Consider the following 20,278-nt stretch of genomic DNA (forward strand, 5'->3'; position numbering starts at 1 on the left):
CCCATTGTAGTGCCACAAGGATGAGCGTCATGTTGCTCTTCATGCATTTGTTGAGAACCCTGGGGATCAGTGGTATCGGGGGAAAAGCGTAGGCAAATGTTTTTGACCAGCTTATCCATAGGGCATTCCCCTGGGACAGTGCCTCTGGTTGCCTGGATGCAAAGTATTTACTGCAAAAACAACAATGATGGACAGAATGTGGATCAATGTCACACATTCACCCCAGTCAAAAGATCAGGGCCCAAATCCATCGTTTTTCCACTCCACACCACCCTGGGTTAGACAATGGCGATATGCAAATCAGCGCTGACCCTGTGCCCCATGGGAACAGTCCAGTCCGAACTACAAAAGCCATGTCCTTCCCAGAACGGAAACAAGCATCCGAGGACCGGCCCGGTTTCGAGGTAACACCTCTCATCAACCGGGCCGGTCCTCGGATGCTTGTTTCCGTTCTGGGAAGGACATGGCTTTTGTAGTTCGGACTGGACTGTTCCCATGGGGCACAGGGTCAGCGCTGATTTGCATATTGCCATTGTCTAACCCAGGGTGGTGTGGAGTGGAAAAACGATGGATTTGGGCCCAGATCTTTGGACTGGGGTGAATGTGTGACATTGATCCACATTCTGTCCATCATTGTTGTGTTTGCAGTTACCGCTCTAAGTGTACTGGGGATGCTCAGACGTGAGTCCCAGGCACTCCACACCACTGGAATCAAGCTAGCCGGGCTGAAGAGAGGTGTTACCTCGGAACCGGGCCGGTCCTCGGATGCTTGTTTCCGTTCTGGGAAGGACATGGCTTTTGTAGTTCGGACTGGACTGTTCCCATGGGGCACAGGGTCAGCGCTGATTTGCATATTGCCATTGTCTAACCCAGGGTGGTGTGGAGTGGAAAAACTATGGATTTGGGCCCAGATCTTTGGACTGGGGTGAATGTGTGACATTGATCCACATTCTGTCCATCATTGTTGTGTTTGGATGCAAAGTATTGGCATTTTGCATTCCGGTGTGTTGCAAATAGGTCTATTGTTGGGGTGCCCCATTTCCTGAATAGACTCTCTGTTTCCTGACTGTTGAGTTCCCACTCGTGGGACGCTGAAGTCTGCCTGCTGAGCCAATCCGCTTCTACATTGTCCTTCCCTGGCAGGTGTATGGTTAGCAAGTCTATTTTTAGTGGTATAGCCCATTTCCAGATCTCCTGTGCCAAGTTTGACAGAGGGAACGATTGAGTTCCCCCCTGTTTGTTTATATAAAACATCGTTGTGGTGTTGTCTGTCTGTATTAGCACCTTCTGGTTGTACAGGTGTTTCTGAAAGGCCTTGAGGGCTAGCAACACAGTTTTCAGTTCCAGGTAGTTGATGTGCCTGACTGCATCTGTAGGGCTCCACAGACCCCTCACTCTGAGCCTGTTCATGTGTGCGCCCCACCCCTTCTGGGATGCGTCTGTGGTGATGGTCACTGTTGGGTCCGGTGGTGTTAGAGGTTTCCCTTCTGTTATTCTCTCCTTGGTCCACCACCTTATCTCTTCCTGCACCCTGTGCGTTACAACCACTAGATCCTCCCAACTTCCTGTAGCTTGTGACCATTGTTGTTGCAGCCACTCTTGGAGTGGTCTCATTTGCAGGCGTACATTGGGGACCAGGTGTATGCATGATGCCATCATCCCCAAGATCTTGCTCACAGTCCTCACTGTCAGAGCTCGCCCCTTCTGGTAGTGACGTTTCTCCCTCAACAGACTGAGCGTTCTCTTCTCGTTCCGTAGGACTCTGCATTGGACGGTGTCGATCTGGGCTCCCAGGAAGATCTTCACCTGCTCTGGGTCCATCGAGCATTTTCCCCAGTGTATGGAGAACCCCAGGTTTGTTAGCGTTCTTGTCACCTGTTCTGCATGCTCTTCGCATGTCCTGTAACAGCTTGCCTTTACCAGCCAGTCGTCGAGGTAGGGGTACACGTGTATCCCCATTCTTCTTAGGTGTGCGGCCACTGCTGCGAGGCATTTGGTGAACACCCTTGGTGCGGACTTTAGGCCGAACGCCAGGGTCGTGAATTGGTAGTGATCCTGGTTTACTGTGAACCTTAGCATGTGCTTGTGCTGCCTGTTCATGGGGATGTGCAGGTACGCATCTTTGAGGTCTATTGTAGACAGGAAGTCCCCTGCTTTTATTTGTGGGATGACCTCTTGTAGGGACGTCATTTTGAATTTTTGAGTTTTGACGTATTTGTTCAGGAACCGTAGGTCCAGGATGGGTCTTAGACTTTCGTCCACTTTTGGCACTAGGAAGTAGTTTGAGTACACTCCCTTGTTCCGTTCTTTGAAAGGAACTCGTTCGATGGCCGCTTTGAGGAGCAGTTCTTGGGCTTCCTCTTGCAGTAGTTGCAGCTCTTTTCCCGAGTGCTGTCTTTTCTTTGGTTTTCTGTTTGGTGGCCTCTTTTCTAATTCTATGCAGTATCCGTACTGCATGATATTGAGTATCCACTTGTCTGTTGTTATTTTGCTCCACTTCTGGAGAAAAAATCTTAATCTTCCTCCTACCGGTGTTACATGTTCCTTTGTGTCTTGTCCGTGTAGCCCTCTCCTCTTTGTTTTCCCGTGCTCCTCCCCCGGAGGGTTTGGGTGGTGGGGCACCTTCTCTTGTCTGAAGTCACTTAGAGGGGGGTTGTTCACCGCCTCTCCTTCTTTGGCCTCATCCATTTCCTCTTGACCGAAAGGACTGGCCCCTGCTTTGGTAGTTCCAGCCTTGCCTCTGCTGGCCCTGGTTGTCACTCTGTTGCCCCTGGTGAAAACTTTGGTGAGAATCTCCTCGCTGATTTCCACCTCTGCCGTTCGGCCTCCGTGTAGGAGTGCCCCTTCTCATCCCTCTGAACTGCAGGGCCCCCATGGACCTTGCCGTCTCGTTGTCTTTCTTCAGTTGGGTGAGCTTATCATCAACTGGGGCTCCGAACAGTGTTTCACCGTTGAAGGGTGTGTTCAGGATGTTGTTCTGAACCTCAGCCTTGAATCCTGAGATCCTGAGCCAGGTTTGCCTTCTTTCTGTGATGCCTATAGCCATCAGTCTGCTGGATGTTTCTGCCCCATCCAAGGCTGTCTTCAGGCACGAATTGGAGATGCTCTTCCCCTCTTCCACAAGGTGTGATGCCCTCTCACGGTATTGTTCCGGAAGGTGCTTGAGCAACTGTCCCATCTCCTCCCAGTGCTGGTATTGATGCCTATTCAGGAGGGCATTGGAATTCGCCATCCGCCAGTGCGTTGCGGCGTTCCTCTCAATCTTCCTGCCAGTTAGATCCATCCTCCTGCTTTCCTTGTCAGGTGGGGGTCCAGACGTTGTTGGGACGTTTGCCCTTTTCTTGGCTGTTGCAGCGATTATAGAATCTGCTGTGACGGATCCCTTGATGTAAGCTGGGTCTTGGGAGGAGAATTTGTATTTCTTCTCCGTCTTCGGCGTTACTGATCTGCACGTAGCCGGGTCCTTGAAGGCTTCCTTCCCCTGGTCTGTGATACTCTTGAGCATGGGCAGGAACTGGCTTCTTGTCTGTATGGGGAGCAAAGTCTCGAGCAGGAAGTCTGCTTCTGGCTTCCCCTCTTCCATCTTAACCCCAAAGGCTGCTGCCGCCTTTCTTACCACCTCATTGGATGCCCCAATGTCATCCGGTGGTGAAGGCCTCGAGGGGTATGTTTCCACCGCCTCCTCTGGGTTTTCGGCCTCGATGTCCTGCCATTCCTGGTCTTGGGCCGTCGAGGAACCTGAGCCGTAGCTTGACTGCTGTTCCCCGTAATCCCCTTCTGTATAGTAGAGGTCTTCCTCCTCTTCGTGCTCCGAAGGTTCTGGGGTTTTCGGCGGCTCTTCGACGTCGAACTCCTCGGGCTCCTGTACCTCAGCGACGCTCGTTGCCGGCTTCGAGGGGATCTTGTAGCTTCTCATTTTTTCATCGAAATCCTTCCTTCTCTGAAGGATGTTCTCCATTTCTGCCTCGAGCCTCTTTCTCTTTATCTCTGCGGCCTGTTCGTCGTCGAGCATTTCGGTCGCCCTTTTCGGCGGCGCCGTCGAAGCTTTCTTTGGCTCCTTTTCTTTTGAGGTCGAAATTGAAGTTGAGGTCGAAGTCGAAGGCCCTCTTTCGGGTGCTTGCTTTGATGACCTTTGCTTTTCGCTGGTCTTCTGCCGCCGGGAGTCCTTCTCGGAGGATCCGCTGGGCTCTTTTTCGGAGGATGCAGCTTCGGTCGTCGATTTGTTCGACGCCGGTGCTCCTTTCGGGGCTTTGGGCTCAGACTTTCGAGAGTCTGCCTCTGGTTTTCGAGGCCCTGTGGGAGTTTTCAGGATTGTAGACTCTCCTACCTTTTCAGGTGTTTTCTTATCGGTCTCAGCGACCGTGAAGTCATCTGGGCCTTCGGCGATGTTGTCCTCGTCGTCTGTGGAGAGGCCAAGTTCATAAAGCGTCGGGGCTTGGCCCTTGCCCTGCATCGTGTGATGAGCCGTCCTCTGTCTTTCTCGAACTCGGAGTGTCTTCGGCTTGAAGACGGAGCAGGCGCTGCAGTCTCTGCTCTCGTGGTCGATAGGTAGGCAGAGGTTGCAGACTGGGTGCTGGTCCTTCTGTGCGAATTTGTGGTGGCAGTTCTTGCAGAATTTAAAGGGCGTCTTGTACATCCCTGCGCTCAGGGGGCCCCCTGTGTGTGCATTCCTCGAAGTACGTCGAAGATTTCGAGATTTTCTCCTTTCTTCGTCGTCTCCTCTCTAAAGGTCCTCTTCTCCCGATCTTCTCAGGTCTTCTCGGTTGAAGATTTGCAGTATTTTCTCCTTTCCTTCTCCAAAACATCTGGAGCTTCACGCGACGATCCAGACCCAACGGCGGAAAAAAGAATCTGAAGATGGTGCCCAAGGGTGGTAGCTTCCGCCGGAAGCACGCCGACGTCACCGAAGGTACACCAAATGGTGGGACGTCGACGCCCACCTGGGCTACGAAAAAAAAAAAAAAAGAGAAAAAAGACTACGATTTCGGACCCAACCACCAGATTGCGGAATATGCACAGCATAGTGAATCCAGAAAGATTCACGCTGCAAAACTTGTTGGCACCATATAGGATCTGGAAGGATACTTTTCAGAGGGTGCACATACAACTGTTACAGAATAACCCCCTGAAACAGTTTTATTAGATTGTCAAGCCTCGAAACCTAAAGCGAAATATCTTTTTTACCATTAACAAGCTCTATTCGATTGACCAAAATATTGCCAGATTTGTAACACAGCTGAGTCCCAGGTGTAGAAGATGTGGCCTTACAAAAGTGGATGAGGAACATGTCTTTTTCTCCTGTCCCGGAATAAAGGTATTTTGGTCAAACATCGAGTCCCTCTTAAAGGATATTCTGGGATTCGACATAGTATTAAACCCCATATTAGTCCTTTTGGGGGTGGATAACATCACACATCGTACATTAAGCAGGGACCAAATTGGTCTTATCTGGTATTAATAGCAAGGAGGGAGACTTATAAATACTGGATCAACCCTGCACCTCTGTGTGTAATAAATTGAATTAAGGCAGCTAAAGGGACCTGCAGTCTCTGCATGGAATTGTGGTAAAGGCCCTTGTACCACGGGCAGAATTAGTAGTAATTAAAGTTCTACAATTGTTTAAGAGTGTAGAAAAATGCTTAAAGCCTGTCATTTTAGGTGGTTATATGGCACCCAACAGAACACTGAAAAATTTAATTTTCAGATATTGCGAATAATTAAATCAAGGTACTCGAGATCTGCATCCTTTAAAGGAGAAAGGAACTGATGTCAGGGTGTTATCTTAAATAACTCAGCAACATAGTACTTGGAGCCATTTTGTCAGTCACTCAATGCCACATGTCTGTGTTGGGGCATAGCTGTAGAACTTTTTGATAGCCACCGCAACATCTTGCTGGACAATAGGCAATGCAAACAAAAAAACATTCAACAATTTGGCTTGTTAAGGGTCTGTTTTGCAGACTCCTTACCAGACCACAATTTTCTCCCAGTACCAGGCATAAAGGGACAGTGTAGGAGGACGTCTGGCAGGAAGGTTGGCATCCACAACCTCAGATGGTAGACCGAATGCATTAAACTAAAATGACTCCGTCTCCTTGCATGAAGGTGTAGATTGCGCATGTTCGTGTTGAAGGAAGCTGGCTCTGTAAATACTCTACCAAAGTAAGGTTTAGTGTGCACAGAGTCCATTGGATCCTCAAATGCTTAGAGGTACAAGTAGATAATATCTTACTATCGATTTGTGGTATTGTGGGCAGGCAGTAAGGCTTTATTAGAGGGTAATGTTAAACATGTATTGTACATACTCGGGCAAGAAATTATGTCACACAATCAAAGACTGAACTCAGACCAATTGGTTGTAGTAACAATATTTTTTAGTGGTCTTTTGTTTTTAGAATCAAGCAGGACTTGGTACAGGTAAATAGTTTTGTACTTTTCAAGACAGATTGATCAACAAGCAAGCTGGTTGATAAGGACTTCTGTTCCAGGTTTGTAAAATATTCAAATACAGTTAAAATATCTGATGATTTACTTTTTAGAGTACTTTTACATACAATTTCTACTCAGTGTGATATGACTAGATATCACACTGGGACATTTCCTAGATAAAAGGTAAGTAAAACAATTTTCATAAAACCAGTTTCTTATGTTTCCATACAAACACCCTCAACACTTAAAAGTTTTTCAGAGGAAAACAGTCAATGCAATCCTATGGTTTGCAGGTAAGTAAACCGTCTTTAGGGTTGAGTTTCTGTGGTTAGAACAAGGGTTTCCCCAGGGTCAAGGATGCACACGAAAAGCACCCTCAGCTGCACTAGGCCGGCCAGGTGCAGTGTGCGGAGTCCCAATGATAGCCTATAGGGCCTGTTAGTTGGTGCCAGCTCTCGGGTAGGTCACAAGTATGAGGGAGCAAAGCTCACAGGGTTAAGCTCAGGGCAAAAGGGGATCCAAGTTAGCACACAAAGTGCACCCTCAGTGGCACAGGGGCAGCTGGGTGCAGGATCGGTGTCAGGTGCCCTGTTTTCAATGGGAGATCTCCGGACGAACAAACACAACAGGTTTGGGCAAGGAGGTTTCCTGGAGGCAACCACCAGTTGGAGAGGTAAGTTAGGATGCTGTGGGTTGCATGGACACGGTCGATTAGGCCACCCAAGGCCGTGGGGTATAATGTGCAGTGGTGTCTTGAGACCAGATGGAAGCTGCAAGCATCGTTGGGAGGCTTTAGGTAGGTCAGGGGTCTCCAGGGCCCAAGTCAGGATCACTGGGGGGGACCTCCGTGAGGGGTTGGGCCGCTCGAAGTCGGGCGGTGGACATCGCGTACAGACTTGCGGATTCCGCGGGAGCCAGAGTCTGGTTCTTGAGCAAGTCCGGTGCTCATGGGAGGCAAAGTCTTTGTAGGGAAGGCATGACAGGGGGACTGCTGGCTGCAGGACACGCCGGGATTCGGCTGACGCTGGAACAGGCCGGTAGAGCTGGGGCCAAGGCAGTTGGTGTCCTCCTCCTCTTCCTTCACCATGGCTCTTTGGTCCTTCTTGCCTGTCTGAGGAGGAAAGGATCGGGGTTTCCCCTAAATACTAAATTTAGGGGCATTTCAGGTAGGTACAGGTTGGGACCAATGGTTCCTTTCCTTTGGGTGGGTACACCCCCTATTATGCCACCCTCCAGTGGCAGGGGGGCATAAGCCTCACTATGGTTGGCTGGGTCACTCCTTCAAGACGGCAGGGACTGAGAGTTGGGCTTTGCATAGCCTACCCCAACTGAGGTTGGTAAAGGTGGCCACACCTCTCCTCCTATCTTGGGTTCCTGCTGATTCTACATCCGAAAGTGGCGGTTAGCACCGGTGGGGACCAGTTGCTGGGAGCAGAAAATGGCTGGGTCAGCTCACAAAAGCAGCAAGCCTTTGAAGCTTCCCTTTCGTGCCAATCCTGAGGGAGGAGGCTTGGCACCTCTGGCCAGTTTGTGCTTTGTTTCGGCCCGACAGTGGGCGGCTCTCGACCCAGGGGTCCAGAAACATGTTGGGGGGCGCGGATGGGGGAGCTGGTGATCAGCCAGCCAGCTAGGACACTAGTCAGGTCGTTTTTCAGGGGGCATCTTTAAGGTGCCCTATGTGTGCATTTGGCATTAAATCCCACCCTGGCATCAGTGTGGGTTTAATGTGCCGAGAAGCTTGATTCCAATGCTTCACTCTAACCCGAATGTATAACCTAGCAAGAGTTTTCGTGGGGAGTCCAATGCACAAAAGATTCAACACTGCACATGCTTGACAGGGGCAAAAAGATCTAGGCATGTGCTCCCGCGATCAGAAGATGCTCTGTGCCAGCACGGGATGCAGATGTGATTTGTGATCTGACAGGTGCCGCTGGCTGTGTTAATCAGTACTGGCTCAAATATCCTGCAAGGTTGTTAAAGATTAGTGAACTGCACTGATGCTCCAGCCACCTCCAGAGGCACCGAGCCTCTTAGCACAGGACCCAGGATTCCCCTCTGTCCTTCTTGTTTCAATACTACATGGTGGTGGTATTGTCCATGAGGGTCTGTTCTAGCTTCCCCTTTATGGACTGCAGAAAGGTCTTCAGCGCTAGGCTAATGGCCCGCAACGGCAATAGATTAATAAAGACATGGCGTTCCGCCTGAGACCAGATTCCTCTGATCTCTACCCCCCTCCTACCCCCAGGTGACCTCCCCAACTCAGCAGTGATGCATCTGTGTAGGAAGCTCAAGTGGATCTCTAGAGGCTTACAGAGCCTTAAGTAGATAATACTGAAAGCTCTATTTGTGGTAGTGTGGTAAAGCAGTTAGGCTTATCAGTGGGCTGTGTTAAGCATTTGTTGTGCACACAGGCAAGACGAGATTACACACACTCAAAGACTGAATTGCATAAAAAGTTATTACTTTATTTTATTTTTAGAACTAAGAAGTAATCAGTTGCAGGTAAGTAGGACTGTTCATTAGTAACAATACTTTAAGAATACTGTTGGTATGTGTTAGATAAAGCAATGGAAATACTTTACAGTAAGAATGTAAAAATACTTTGCAGTGGTGGTGAATACTTTTCAATATTTTAAGAAATCAACACTTGGTGCAATGTCAGTAAAATGCAATCCAATCCTATGGAAGGAAATACTTTTACTCTGGCCATTCTAATTTAAAAGGCAGTGTAAAACTTCGGATACTAGTGAAAGCACTTTTGCAAGACAATTTGGGTTCAAGGGCATTGTTAACCAGGGGTGCTCAATAGCACACACTGCATTTCCTAAGGAGAAATTTGGCACAGTGGGAAAACATATAACGCACCGCTTTTGGGGGTCATATTCGAGTATTAGACAGGGAGAGGGCTCGTGTTCAAGGTTCCAGGATGCATCTCACGGGAAACTCCTGTGTTCTGGTGGGAGAATGAGACAAGGGAAACTCCCAGATGACAATCGGCAAAACCTTTGCTCCATAGCCTTCATTGGCTCCCAATAGACCTAAGGGTAGCTTTTAAGGTGGCATGTCTCACTTTCAAAGCCCTTCACTGTTCTGGCCCTGTGTTTCTCAAATCCCTTATCCGCCCCCACTGCCCAACACGTAACCTCCGCTCAGCCCACCGTCATTTGCTGGTCACTCCTAAGAATAAAACTATGAAATTCGGCGGTCGCCGTTTCTCCTACTTAGCTCCTGTGCTCTGGAATCTCCTTCCTCTCTCAATTAAATCTTCTTCCTCACTCCTGAATTTCAGAAAACTATTAAAAACTCACCTTTTCCCCTCCCTCAGCTAGAACTTTGCCACTCACGCTTCCTCCTCACCCACCCATTCTGTCTACCAGCGCCAGGAAGCTTCGGCGTCAGCGCGCTCTACAAATTGCACCTAAGATAAGATAAGGGAGCAGTGTAGCTGGCGCTACCAAATGGGTCACTTGGATGCAGGTGGTGAAAAGAGACTTCCAAGGAAGTCAGAGGTCTCGCAAAAAAGGGAGAAGGTTGCAAGAGTCGGGAACCTCTGGCCACAGCAGGTTTTTGGATGTCCCGGCGGGATGGGGAGGAAGCAGCACGAACAGGATAGCTTGGCACTGTGCACAAAAGTGCGCCTTGTGGTCAGGGCTGGCATGTTTCTCGTTGGATTTCCGGGTCTTCTGGGCTACTGAAAGTTAGTCCCCGAGGTTGGACGTTCCTTGAGGGGTGCTGGCACGCTGTTAAGTTGGAGGCTGCTAGGACTTGTTTGACCAGTTTTTTGGGTGTGGTGGTCTGGTAGGCCATATATTGGTACCAGGCAGGCTAGGAAGGTCCTGGGGCCACCATATTTAGGGTGGTGGTCAATCTGACCATCAAGAGCGATGGTACCAAAGCTCAGCCCTCAGCGGTCTCGGACGGGCCGGGCGCAGCAAAAACGTGGTCCCAGACTTTAGGGATTTTTGTGCCTGCAGCTGCAGGGGGCAGTACCTTTGTCCTGAGGGAGATCCTATGCAATATTCGAAGGTTGGCAGCACTCTGGGGTTTGTAGAGGCCACACAGCTACAAGACTGACTGATGGGAGGGGATTCTGGAGTTCCAGAGTGGTAGGCACGGGTTTGGCATCTAAATTCCTCCTAAGACCTTCAGTTCTCGCTCCTGCAGCAGTTCCTCCTCTTCTTCAGGTCTTGGTCCGAATAAAATCTAGCATTCTGGTTAAAGGAGGCCCCTAAATACTACATTTAGGGGGCGCTTTAGGGGAGTAGAGGGCACAGGCCAATGGTCCCCGAACGGTGGGTTGGCTGCACACCCTGAATGCCAGCCTCCAGTGGGAGGGAGTATTTCACTTAACCCTATTGGCTATCTTTCCCTATCTTCAAGATGGGGGAAAGTGAATCTTGTGTTACCTCGCTTTCCCCACCAGATGGGTGAGGTTGGCAGATGAGGGCACACCTAGCTATTGCGGGTTTCCCACCAAAAGGGGCTGGAATACGAAGGGGGGTCTTTTCCTGCTACAGGAGAAGCTGGTGGAGGTGATCAAAGGGTGCAGAGCCCTTTAAAGTTCACTCCTGGGATTACCCATCCTGGGTTGGAGGGGGTGTGAAGCCCTCCTCCCAGCAGAGGCTTTGTTCTGGGCGCTGAGAGTGCTGGCTCTAACAACGTCTTCAGGCAGCAGGCTGGCTCAGACCAGTGAAACAAACACAATAGAGCTGTTGGTTTTTCAGGGGAACCCTCTAAGGGGAACCCTAATTTTTTTATTTTATAAATCCTACCCTGGCATTAGGGTGAGTTTATTATTAGGAATAGTTAGATATCAAACTCTCCCAGGTTCAGTAAAGCCACTCAAGTATGGGGAGATTACAGCCCATAGACTCTCCATGGCTTCGCTGTCACTTACAATATAAAGAATAAACTTAATATTGCAGAGTTATATCTGCTCAGGCAGATACGTTCTCACCATAGATATATTGCACCCTGCCTTAGGGCTGAGAGGCCTTCCAGAGGCGTAACTTACAGACCTTGGCTGTGCTGTTTTGGCGTGGCACACAGGGCTGTGGGCCATGTCAACTTTTATACTTTCTCTGCACCAAGGCTGGCAGGCTGCAGTGGCAGTCTGCATGACCTTGGTGAGGGGTTTCCCAGGGTGCCACAACTAGTGCTGCAGCCCTGGGATTCCTTCTTTAGTACCAATGCCCTTGGTACCAGGGGTACCATTTCCTAGGGAGTTTCAGGGGAGTCTGAAGTTTGTCTAATTGAGGATTTTTTGGGGGGAAGAACACAAGCACTAGGAACCTGGTCAGCAAGAACGCAGTGCACATTCAGTCATAGTTGCATCAGGTACCAGGCCCAAAGTGTGTATTCGGAGAGTACTGCAACAAAACCCATTCTACTACACAAGCCCACTGGGAAACCATAAAAGGCATAGGTGAGAAAAGGTTAACCAATTCTTTAAAAAAAGTGGATCACTATTGGTGACTTGAATTGGGGTACCTGATCGGGAGGGGAGAGGAAAACAAAAAGGCTGCCAGAAATATCTTGACCTGCTGGGCAAGTGAAAGCACAAATCAGAGGGCCCCAGGAAGGCAGTCGTTCAAGAAGCCGCACCTACTCAAAACACCAAGCAATGAACCCATTCCACCTCCCAGAATAGACAGAATTTTTGGGAGGGTAACAAGCAGAAAAGATCACATTGACCAACTCTGCAAGAGGTCAGATGTACCCCCGAACTCCAGGCATGAATGTGGAGGCTCTGGTGGTTGGGCTGCACCACTTGACCATTCTGAGAGATAAGGTCCGTCTTGAGTGGGGGTCAGAAGGAGGGGCTCAGTGAGTACGTGTAGGACTTGGCCCTTTTCCCAGAAATTTTTCGCTTTTTATTCCCTTAATTTAGGATGACCCCATTGTAACAAAAGGGTATAGGCCTTGTCTAGTAGAGATGGCCTGTGTAATGTTAAACTAATGTTAAGGTGCCCTCTTCCCCTAACATGGGTGCCCCTGACCACTGCTACTGCAGTGTGGTCTATTCAGGCGCATTCTAGTAGCCAGGAGCTGGCTGGAACCCTCCAAACAATGTAACAATACTAGCCTGCCCATAGCCAGAGTGGTGGAACCTCCTAGAACCTCCTGGAACCTTCTAGAACAGGTGAGGTGGCACCAACTGCCACTGCCAACTGTCAACTGGCACTATATAAGGAAAGGGAGGGAAACTTTCCTGTCAGATTGAGGGAGCACAGACCTGGGGAAGAACCTACGCAGGAGTTTTAGACAGTGGGGCCTAGTCAGGGACTTATGATACTGGGAGTGACAAGGCTTAGGTGTTGCCTTCCAAGTGTTGAGGAATCCTGAACTTACCCCCTGATCTAGCCCGGCAGGAGGGGAACCCAGAGTCCACCTGACGGAGACCGGCTGAGGAGATTTGATACCAGCCATCAACTCCAACACCCCCCCCCCCTTCAAGGAACCCAGAGACTGCTATTTACAAGGGCGCAAGAAACCTGAAGCGCCAAGAAGAAACTTTTCTTTCACAGGACTAAAAAGGGATCAACCAGGTATTGTGCTGAGACACCCCTGCGCTCCCTGACACCACCCGGGTCCCTTTTGTTGGTCTGCCACTGTTGTGTGGATTGTCCTGTTCGAACTATGAACTGCCTTCACCTAAAATAAACTACTGGTGTAGCGCTATTAAAGAAACTGCCCAAGCGATGTATCGTCCTTAAGCGCTTATCTACTAAGCCCCTGTGAGAAGCACTGAGTCTGCTGATGCTGCCAGAGTGCGCTGAGATCCTTTGATCTACTGGGGCTCTGGAGACTGTTGTACCTGTGAGAAGCGCTGGCAGCAGTATCCCTGAAGTGCTATACCCCTCCTCAGCGCTGGGCCTGGAAGCGCTGTGCTCCTCAGAACGGCTGATGCCCCCGAGGCGCTATAAGTGCCAAGCGCCAACCTGCTTATCCAACGTGCCCATCAAGCGCTCACCTGCTGTGCCTTAGAGGCTCTGAAGTCCTCTCTTGGGGAGAGGGGTTGGCCTAACGGCTAAGGCGCTCGACCTCGGATCTGGGTTCGAGTCTCGGTAACGACGCCAAAAAACCCCTGTGATTCTGGGCAAATCACTTAATCTCCCCGTGCCTAAAAAATGAAAGTGTGCCCTCATGTAACGTAACTGGTGCTATGTAAAGCGCTCTGATAACTGATTTGGTTTGGTTCTAGTTCGCGCTATATAAAAACTCCGAGAAGTGGCCGAGCGCTGCTCCGCTTCGTGCCCTGGCGTGGAGGCTCTGGAGCGCTGTGTCCCCAAGGGCGCTGCCTGCCGTGCCGCTGTATCGTGGGAGCCTCTGCATCTTCTTCTGCCCCCATCGGCAGCCCCCGGTGCCAGGAGAGGGCTGCCGCCGCATCGCTGTAGGACGAGATCACCGCCGCAGCACGGGGGGGGGGGGGGCCTTGTGCTTGCTCTCAGGGCCTTGTGCTTGCTGTCGCGGCCCGGCGCTATCTCGGTGGCGCCGGTGCCGCTTTCCTTGCCCCCTCGGCGGCCCTCAGTGCCTGGAGAGGGCCGCCGTGAAATTACCTCAGGCCGTGGTAGGCCCGACGAAGCCAGCCTGCCGGCCTCACGTGACGGGGGCGTCGGAAGTGACTCCGCCCCCGCCACACTTTGATTGGCCGCCGGCGTCGTGCCCCCGCAGGCCGCGCTGCCATAGGCAGCTGCGGGAGCACCCACGCTCTCATTGGTCTTCTGCCTCTGCCCCCGTAGATCGCTACGCGATTGGCCGCCAGGGACAAGCCCCCTTCGCGACCGCCTCCTGATTGGTTCCCGGGCCCCTGACATCACCCCAGGCCCGGGAACAGGAAGAACTATGACCGGAGGGCTCCGTGAGGAGTAGGAGCCCTCCCCCTGCAGCCAGAACCCATCGACAGGGGCCAGGGAGGCCCAAAGAGTCAGGTAACCCCGGGGAGGAGGGCGGAAGGCCGGAGGAGGCCAGAGTTCGCCCCTCCCCTGGGGAAGACTGTTGTTGGGCCCCGTTGGCCCCTGTGATCAAAACTGGGCTAGGGCCCTGTGGAACTCTTGGCCTCATCAGTGGGAAGAGGAGGGTAACCCCTGATTAGGCTAATATAGCCCGGTTTGAATGAAACGGTTCCCCTGCTGCCCTTCATTGCCCGGAGACTGGGCCAGAGCCTCGAAAGACACCTCTGGGGCTTGGGTTTAGTAGTGTGGAACATCAGGCATTGGTAGGCCCTGATGATTGATACCCATTGTTAGCTGATACCATGGGTGTTTGCCCAATGAAAGACTTATTGCTGAGGAAATGGGGTTCCTAGCCCCAGTGAAATGGTTGCCTTCCACCATGAGAGGGTTATTCTTATTTAAGGTGAAATTGCCTGATTCCTAATGAAAAGTTTTACATTAGGGAAATGCTTTGCCTCTAATGAAATGTGGGTTTTTGCATAATGTCATGTTGCCTGATCTTTAAGGAAGAGTTCTACATTCCGGCCTAATGTCATGGTTATTCGGACCTAATGGGGTGTCTACCTAATGGGATGTTTACCTAAGGGGATGCATATTCTTGCTCATGAAATGTTGTGCCTTTTTATGGGGTACTTACCTGATAAAATGTTTGTTTAACAACTAAAATGGAAATGTTTATTCAATTTACTGACCTGTTGATGAAAGCCCACGGATATCCCCTGGGGTAAATGGTTAATGAGGTCAAGGGAATGACCGCCACTGCTGAATCAGTCAGCGTAACGCCCTGTTGGCTCCTGAGTAAGGACATTTTATTATCCCTGCCTGATTCCCAGTGGAATGTTTTATTCTGGCCTAATGGGATATTCGTGCTCCTGCAAAAGGAGATGTTTCTATTTACATAAGGAAAGGTTTTAAAGGCGTAAGCCAAGCCCAGGATGCTCATGCTTATCTGTTGAAATGTTTAGCCCTACATAGGGATCTGTTACTATTTTCCATAAAGCTGGTCTGATTCTGAATGACATGTTTTACGTTGGCTTCATAGGAAGTTCTTCATCTGCTTAAGGAGAATATTCTTTCTGGTCTACTGAAATGTATTATAACTAAGGAAATGTGTAGCCCTAATCTAGGAAATGCTTATTCCTACGGGGAGTAATTCCTAATGTGGTTATTCCTGATTAAGGAGATGGTTAATCCTGCACAAGGGGATGTTTAATCTTAATGAAATGTTTTCTCTCACTTAGTGCTGCATTTACTGGAAGCCTACAGTTATTTATTTACATGTTTACTGCTGTAAAACGCTCACCCTTGCTTGGTGAGAAGTGGGTAAAATGCCTGCAGAACCAATGAGATGCAATGTCATTTGGTTGTCTCCTTAATGTATTTCTTACAGGTGCTGACAAGAAGCAAGGCTACGGTCAGGCCTGTGGTTATCTATACTTAATATTAACTAATATTCAATATTTAACTGATATTTAATATTTATTCCTCTGAGTATTTATTACAAGGTGTTGAAACATATGTATTCTGAAGGAAAACTAAAAAGTAATTGATACTGTAATTTTTGATTACCCTGACTCTGCTCTATATAAAAGTTATCTAACTTTTATACAAACTAACTGGAGTGGCGTTACTCATTGCGTGCCCATTTTTACTGTCTCAGTGGTTTGTGTGCTCGCTTTACACATAAGCTTTCGGATGCCTACCCGCTCGTGCCATGCTACCCTCGGTAACTGGTGACCCCAGTTCCAACAGTATGTACCACAGCTTTCTTGGCAAGTCCGGAGTAATGTGATAAACTTGTGCTCAGCTGTGGCAAATGTTCCTTGGAACTTGAAGAATCAAGAGCATGAAAGGAAACACGTAGAGAAGTGGAAAGTCCACTTCAATTGAAAAGCATTCCTTATCGCTACCTGCAACTGATACCAGAGGACACAGACAATGGGCTTTTCCATGAGTAGCGGAAAGGTCCACCTGAGAGGTGCCCCACAGGGCAAAGATGAGTTGTACCACTTAAGGGCAAGCAAGGTTACGCGGACTCAGGCTGTCTGCATTAATATTCTGGGAGCTAGCTTACAACAAGATAAATTCCATGTTGATGCACACAAGCTCAGAGCCTCAGCTCCCCTCGATAGAGAAAGTAAAACTCAACTCCTCCCTGCCTGTTGATATACAACATTGTGGTTGTATTACCCATTAAAATCTGAATAGACTGCCTATAAAGGGAAAGCAGGAAGGCCATGAGTGTCAGCCAAAATGTCCTCAGTTTGAGCAGGTTGATAAGGAAAACCTGCTCCTCTGGAGACTAGAGTCCTCTGATGTCCAGGCAAGTACCCAACCCGAGGGTTTATGCATCAGTCATCACCGTGACTGCAGCTGGGGGAAGGTGGAGTGACATCCTCTGAGTTAGGTGCTCCTCCACCGTGTAAGTTCTACTGCAGATGTCTTAAGTGATCAAGATGGTGTATGACAGATCTCCCCTGTGCTGGAGCCACTATATGCAGAGGCACCACTAGCAGACCATCATAGGATATAAGACACCAAAAGAAGAAGCACGAGTAGAAAAATCAAGACTGGAATCTCCAAGCCTCTTCCTGACACTCTGAAATCATATTCTGAATGTACTGGATCCTATGTGGAGGAGAAAATGGTTGACGAGAATTTGAATCCAGTAATACCCCTTTGAACAGGAGGCCCTGAGAAGGCTTCAGGCTTGATTTGGGATTGTTGATGGAAAAGCCCTGGTCGAATAGTAGAGATGCTTCTGTGCTTTGAGAATATCATAGCCTGGCTTTGTTATGGTGTCCCGAGCTGCAAAAAGCACAGATAAGACCGGCTGCACAAGTCTGTGATTAATAGCTGTTTGTAGCATGCAGCTTGCCTGATGTGCCTAGCAAAATCTGAAGATGTGTCTTGCAGAAGATGCCTTTACATCAGATTTAAATACTGCTTTCTTATTATTACTAAAAGGTCAGACATTGTGATTGGTGATGTAAAATAGAACAACTAACATACTAACTAAAACCTGCTACACATTCTAATTCACGCTGACACAATACAAGAGCAATTTGTGCAACCTATAATAAAGCAAAACATTATATGATAAATATGTGCAAGACACAATTAAACATTTTTACAAATGAGAAATGTGCATATGAATAAATTAAATGCTATGAGAGACAAACAGAAAAACGCAAAGCGTGCAACACTTCCCATGTTAGACAAGATTCAGCCCTCTAATAAAGAGTAGCAGGATCGCTATCCAGGCTCAACAGAACATGAAAGTGCAATTTCTTCAAGCTTGGAAAGTAAAAAAGAAAAAAAACAAGCATTAGCATAGCCAATAGGTCTCGTGTCTGGGACCTTATAAGTGTTTAGCAACGCAACAGTTGATGTTGTTGCACCAGGGATATTGTGCTGCATAACTAAATACTTATAAGGTCCCAAATGCGAGACCTATTGGCCATGCCAATGCTTGTTCCTCTTGGCTTTTATATGGACACTGGATTTGTTTGCACAATTTATTGTAAAGCTAAGGCTGGTGCGTATGACTAGCTCGCACACAAAGTGTAAATAACCTGAGTGTATTTCACACGTTGATTTATTTCGAATTTATTGAAGACTAAGAAAAAAGCTGACACTCATCTATCAAGCACTGGCGTTGCCAATAGGTCTCGCAGTAGGAAAGTTGGAGCTATTACAATTGCAAATAACAATGCCTTTTATTTTTGTTTTCATTTTAAAAACATAAAGGGCTTTGTCATTTACAAAACCAATAGCTCCAACTTTCCTACTGCGAGACCGATTGTGCACTGCACAGTGTGGGTGAAAGTGGCGTTGCGTGTGTGAGTGGCGTTGCGCGTGTGAGTGGCGTTGCGTGTGTGAGTGGCGTTGCGCGTGTGAGTGGCGTTGCGCGTGTGAGTGGCGTTGCGCGTGTGAGTGGCGTTGCGCGTGTGAGTGGCGTTGCGCGTGTGAGTGGCGTTGCGCGTGTGAGTGGCGTTGCGCGTGTGAGTGGCGTTGCGTGTGTGAGTGGCGTTGCGTGGATGAGTGGCGTTGCGTGGATGAGTGGCGTTGCGTGGATGAGTGGCGTTGCGTGGATGAGTGGCGTTGCGTCGATGAGTGGGGTTGCGTCGATGAGTGGGGTTGCGTGGATGAGTTGCGTTGCGTGTGTGAGTGGTGTTGTTTGGGTGAGTGGCGTTGCGTGGGTGTGAGTGGCGTTGCGTGTCTGTAAGTGTTGCTGTGTGGGTGAAAGTGGCACAGAGCCTTTGATGTGGCCACTTACTGATTAGCATTATTAAAATCTGCATGAAAATGTATTTTATTATTACTATTTATTCTTTGCCAAGCACTCATCACTGATCTGGGCAGCAGTCAAAGTGCATAAATAAAAGTAAGTGAACTCTGATCCTGGGGGATTTTGGTAGATGTTTACATACACAATACAACGCACATACCTTAAATGGAAAATATGAATGCAACTTACCTTTATCTGTCGGGGAAAAAAAATTGGGTAGGAAAACTAGTTTGGTTAATGCAATCACTTTAGGCCCCTGCACGCTACAAGCGGGGACGCATTTTTAGTTTGAAGAATGTGATAAGCTGAAGGAGGAGGGGGTGCGAGGGATGAGGGAACACGGCCTGGGGGAAGCTGGCTGGGGAGGGGGAGGAGAAATGCAACGAAGTTAGGGGAGGAGAAGCCGAGAAGCCGCAGAGCGCACGCTGGGCGAAGCCCTTTGATGTGCTGTGCGGCAAATGGAGGGAGGCTGATGCGCGTTCATGTTTGAACACGTGGTTCACATGAACTGCATGAAAACGCCAGCAAAAAGCTGGTGGTTTCATGAGCATTTTGAGCACTTGAATTCTCGTTCCCCAATGCGCTTGCGCACATTTAAGGTCACGAGACCTAAAAAGGGGGGGGGGGCGTTATAATATTAAGCGATGCTTTTGAATTGTTTTTCCAAAATGATTTTTTATAGGCAAAAAGAAAGAACATTTACATATAAAGACTCCCTCACATGCTATAAGCAGAAAATACATGTAAAAAAACACTTTTGGAAGAGATTAAGGTCTTATCCACTTCACTGTCTCAAGCAGATAGTACATTGTATCTGTTTTATTCATGAACAGAAACTAATTCTAAAATTAAAGTACTGCATATAATATCAAAATGTGATAGTATTTAAGCACCTAAAATACAAATAAAATACAAAAAGGATTTCTAGTAGACAAGATGCATAATCCTTCTGTACATATATTTACCTGGTTTCCTCGGTGGCCATGTAGAAAACATCATCTGGGGCATCAATCCAATTCATCCTCCTCCTTTTCACTGGAAGCATGGATCCACCACGAATTAATCTGACTTTTGTTGGGTAAGATTTCCCATTGAGCAGCAAGTTTCGGTTTGGTCCCTAGCACGATATATAATAAAAAAAATATAGACAATAAAAAAAGTGTCAGGGCCAAGCTTTACAAACAGAGAATAGGTTTTGAGATTAAGGCAAATCACGTAGATGTATGTGTTAAGCAGTGACTGTCTACAAAGCTGTTTAGTAGAGCCCAAACACGGACTATGGTTTGCAGATTAAAGTAGGACAATACATTATGAGCATGAACAGGGAATAAAGCATGAATGGTGCATGTGAACCCTTGCTCTCAAATATGTGCCATAATGTTCGGTCCTACAGTCATCTGGCTGAGTAAGATGAAAAGTCAATGATGTCTCCTTAGTTTTAGAAGGTTGGAGGAGAATAAGCTAGCTAGCTAAGGCCTCCAAACATATTCTCTCTCCCTCTGACAGCAAACATTAAATCATAGACTGACTGCGGAGGTCATCATTCTTTAAATTAAATGTAAAGCCTTAGATAATATTTGTATTAAAATTGTTATGTTTGATT

The 20,278-nt window shown here is 48.4% G+C and overlaps 1 protein-coding gene across 6 annotated transcripts in view; it reads right to left on the bottom strand.

Annotated features, from left to right (window-relative positions):
- The window catches only part of MTA1 (metastasis associated 1), a 761,697-nt gene that overhangs the window by 19,784 nt on the left and 721,635 nt on the right, over window positions 1–20,278 (bottom strand). For all 6 annotated transcript variants that reach the window (XM_078659566.1, XM_078659564.1, XM_078659562.1 and 3 more), the window contains one exon: window positions 19,641–19,792. In XM_078659566.1, coding sequence (XP_078515692.1) covers window positions 19,683–19,792 — 110 coding nt within the window. In that variant the 3' untranslated portion in view covers window positions 19,641–19,682. The remainder of the gene's footprint in view (window positions 1–19,640; window positions 19,793–20,278) is intronic.

The sequence above is a fragment of the Lissotriton helveticus genome, chromosome 9 (assembly GCF_964261635.1).
Source record: "Lissotriton helveticus chromosome 9, aLisHel1.1, whole genome shotgun sequence".
NCBI lineage: Eukaryota > Metazoa > Chordata > Amphibia > Caudata > Salamandridae > Lissotriton > Lissotriton helveticus.